The 3,384-nt window shown below is 41.7% G+C and overlaps 1 protein-coding gene across 1 annotated transcript; it reads right to left on the bottom strand.

Annotated features, from left to right (window-relative positions):
* Positions 1-1,340: 1,340 nt before the first annotated feature.
* Positions 1,341-2,294, bottom strand: LOC138520335 (olfactory receptor 6M1-like). Its single transcript, XM_069632763.1, has one exon. The coding sequence runs from the start codon at positions 2,292-2,294 to the stop codon at positions 1,341-1,343; it is 954 nt and encodes a 317-aa protein (XP_069488864.1).
* Positions 2,295-3,384: the final 1,090 nt, after the last annotated feature.

Raw genomic sequence — 3,384 nt, forward strand, 5'->3', positions numbered from 1 at the left:
TGAGGCAGCCTGGGGGTGGTATCCCTTCTGGAGGGTTCTGCCTTTGGGTGGTGTCCCTTCTGGAGGGAGCTGCCTGCACGGGGTGTCACAGGTGAGGGGTGGCTGGGGGTGGTGTCCTTTCTGGAGGGGGCTGCCTTCAGGGGATGTCACAGGTGAGGGGGTCTAGGGGTGGTGTATGTACTTCAGTGGTTCATGTGCAGTAGGGGGGTATGTGCACATGGTGGGTGCCGATGGTGTAGGGGGGACTCACGTTTTTATAACAGTTGTAGCCTACACTTATGAGTGCGTGTGTGATTTTGGTGGGGTACGGGCTGGGCTTGTGAGAGAGGGCACGCATTTTATCTGGGGTGCAGCAGGGGATTCCGAGGTGTTGTCACGCGATTTTGCTGGGGTATGGTCTGGGCTTGCGTGGGAGGGTACGTGTTTTATCTGGGGTGCAGCCTGGGAATGCTAGGTGTTGTTGCCTGATTTAGCTGGGGTGCTGGATGCTGGGCATGGGATGGCGCGGAGGCTTGCGCCGTGTTAGTCATTTCACTTGCTTTTTGGTGTGTGTGGAGGGGTGTTTGTGGCTTCCTCATGCAACTTGTTATTAAGTGCGCGACGGCTTGTAATGCCTCTTGAAATCCATGAATACGCGTGCCACGCACATTTTTATCTGCGCCACGGCTCATGCAGGGTCCTTCTCGGCGCACAGCCGTTGCGCTATTTTTCCACCTGATTCCATGAATCATGGTCTAAGTCTCAACATTAACATGTAAAAGTGCTACAAAAAATATAATATGTACATTTTTATTAAAAGAAAAAACAAATACATTTGAACTAATGTGTTTATCTGGGCAACTATTGGTTGATTCAAAATTAAGATTACATTTTTTGATTTTGTGTGCCCACAGTAGAAATATTAATGAATATTTGGCAAAATGATAATCTAGAAAATCTACGTAACAAAAGATATCTATAGGAGCAATAAATCTAAGACACCTACGTTCTAATAATTCAGATTTTATACTTTGTTAAAACTAATAAAATATCAATAGGCCAAAAATAATATTCAGCAACATATAAAGGTAGACAAATCTGGCAATAGTTTGTGTCTGCATCGTGAATATTGTTTAACAAAAACTCTCAGTTTAAATTAACACATGCCCTGTTCCATTCTCCAGTTTTGCACTGAGTATTTTAATGCAATCATGAAATGCTGATGTCTTGGTAATGCCTGTTTATCCTGGCAATCACTTGTGCGGTGTACCATAAAAAGTGGGCTTTCAAGGTAGCTGAGTTGCAATTTGTTTTTTATTGACTTAATAATAGGAAAATACATGTTGCATGAAACTTTAGCATCAGAATATATGGGATGGAGACATGATTTTGCCCATTACATATCTGCTTAATTGCTTCTTCACAGCTAGTTTAACCTCATTGTTCCGTAGACAGTAAATTAAGGGATTTAGAAGTGGGGTCACTACAGTATTGAAGACCCCAACACATTTATTGATATCCATGGGATATGCAAACCTTGGCCTCACATAGATGAAGATGACGGTGCCATACAGGATTACTACAACTGTGAGGTGCGATGCACATGTGGAGAAGGCTTTCTGCCTCCCCTTCTGGGATGGGATCCTGAGGATAGTGGACACAATTAGGACATAGGATATGATAGTCAACAGGAAGGAGGAAAGGATGATGTTGCAAGCAAAAAGGAATACCACAATTTCCACCATATGGGTGTCACTGCATGAGAGCTGTAGCAATGGTGATATATCACAGAAGAAATGATTGATGAGGTTGGGGCCACAGAAAGAGAGCTTAGATAACAAAATGATGAGAAAAAGAATTGACAAAAATGCCCCAAACCAGCAAGCAGCAGTAGTCTGCAGACAAACCTTCACATTCATGATAGCTGCATAACGTAAAGGGTTACATATAGCTATGTAGCGATCTACAGCCATCACCCCTAGAAGGAAGAACTCAGTCGAACCTAGAGAAAAGTAAAAATATATCTGTGCTAGGCAGCTAGCTAAAGAGATTCTAGTCTTTTGTAGGATATTTGCCAGCATCTTCGGTACAATTGTAGAGGTGTAAAATATCTCCAGGAAGGACAGATGAGAAAGCAGTAAGTACATTGGCGTGTGAAGACGTCGATCCAATCTGACCAAGATGATGATGGCAATGTTGGCTGTAAGAGTGAGAATGTAGGTCGACAGGATGATGAGGAAAAAAAAGATCCGGAGCTCAGGACCAAGGGGGAAGCCCAACAGCTGGAAATCGATCACATTTGTTTGATTGCCCATCCTTTACTTTTCCAACAGTGGAAACAGAAATACATCATTAATTCAAAACTTCGCAGTACAACAGGGAACTTTACAGAAACATGTGCAGGTGCCGGGTTTATAGCATATGTATTTTATTGTAAAAAGTCTTCAGAAATTAAGAAATAACCATGGCTACTAGCTAAACCTCTTATCGATGGATATAAATTCCAGCTAACAGCACTTGGTCTAGACTATTGTATAACTCGACAATTGATTACATTTTCATATGTAATTCACTACTAAACTGTTGTGTGGCTTTTTGGGCGTGTCCCTTTCGAAACAAGTAATCATGCCTTGCTGCAGATGGATATAAACCTAAAATGGAATAATAAGATCTCCGCTGCAACAATTTCCAATCGTTGGGTGAATTCTCAAAAAACAAATTATATGGGCCCCCAATGCTATCTCTAGATTCATCACCACACTCAGTGCGTCTTTCCACAACAGTTATGCTGATTCCAAGGAGTCTTTTAAACTAGGTGAAACAAGCTTAAAAGAATTGGATGAAATCCCACAAAAAAAATCCATAACAAAATGATGCATACAAAATGTTAAAACCTTTGGATCCTTCTCAGATTAAATGTTTTTGAAAGATCATGAATCGGTCTGATGCTTTGCAACTCGCCCCCCCAAGTAAATATAATATCTGACCAAGTCTGGAAGGCTCACTTTACTGGTCTATATGCTGCCTTAGCTACACTTAGGATTGCTGTCCTTACTTAGACTAATGTTAATCAGTTGCTTGCCTTTGACGAGGATGAGATTTACTTGCTCCCCGTGCTCCAAGGCCGGATGTGTGTCCGATGACTATTTTCAAAGACAATCCATCCTTGTGGTATGGGCCCCTATTCAATCTATTTTCCTGCATTCTATCATCGACATCCTATCCTGGGTCTTGAGGATATCCGTTTTGGTGCCTGTATTCAAACAGGGAGATAGCGATACCCATTCTAATTACAGATTGATAGCACTCCTTGATACAATAAGCAAGATCTTCTCTGAGATAAATTTAAGAAACCTAAAAATTGGCTCATTCAACAACCCCAAGCTATCTGGTTTTAGAAAGGTT

The sequence above is a fragment of the Ambystoma mexicanum genome, chromosome 13 (genome assembly GCF_040938575.1).
Source record: "Ambystoma mexicanum isolate Mex_15411 chromosome 13, UKY_AmexF1_1, whole genome shotgun sequence".
NCBI lineage: Eukaryota > Metazoa > Chordata > Amphibia > Caudata > Ambystomatidae > Ambystoma > Ambystoma mexicanum.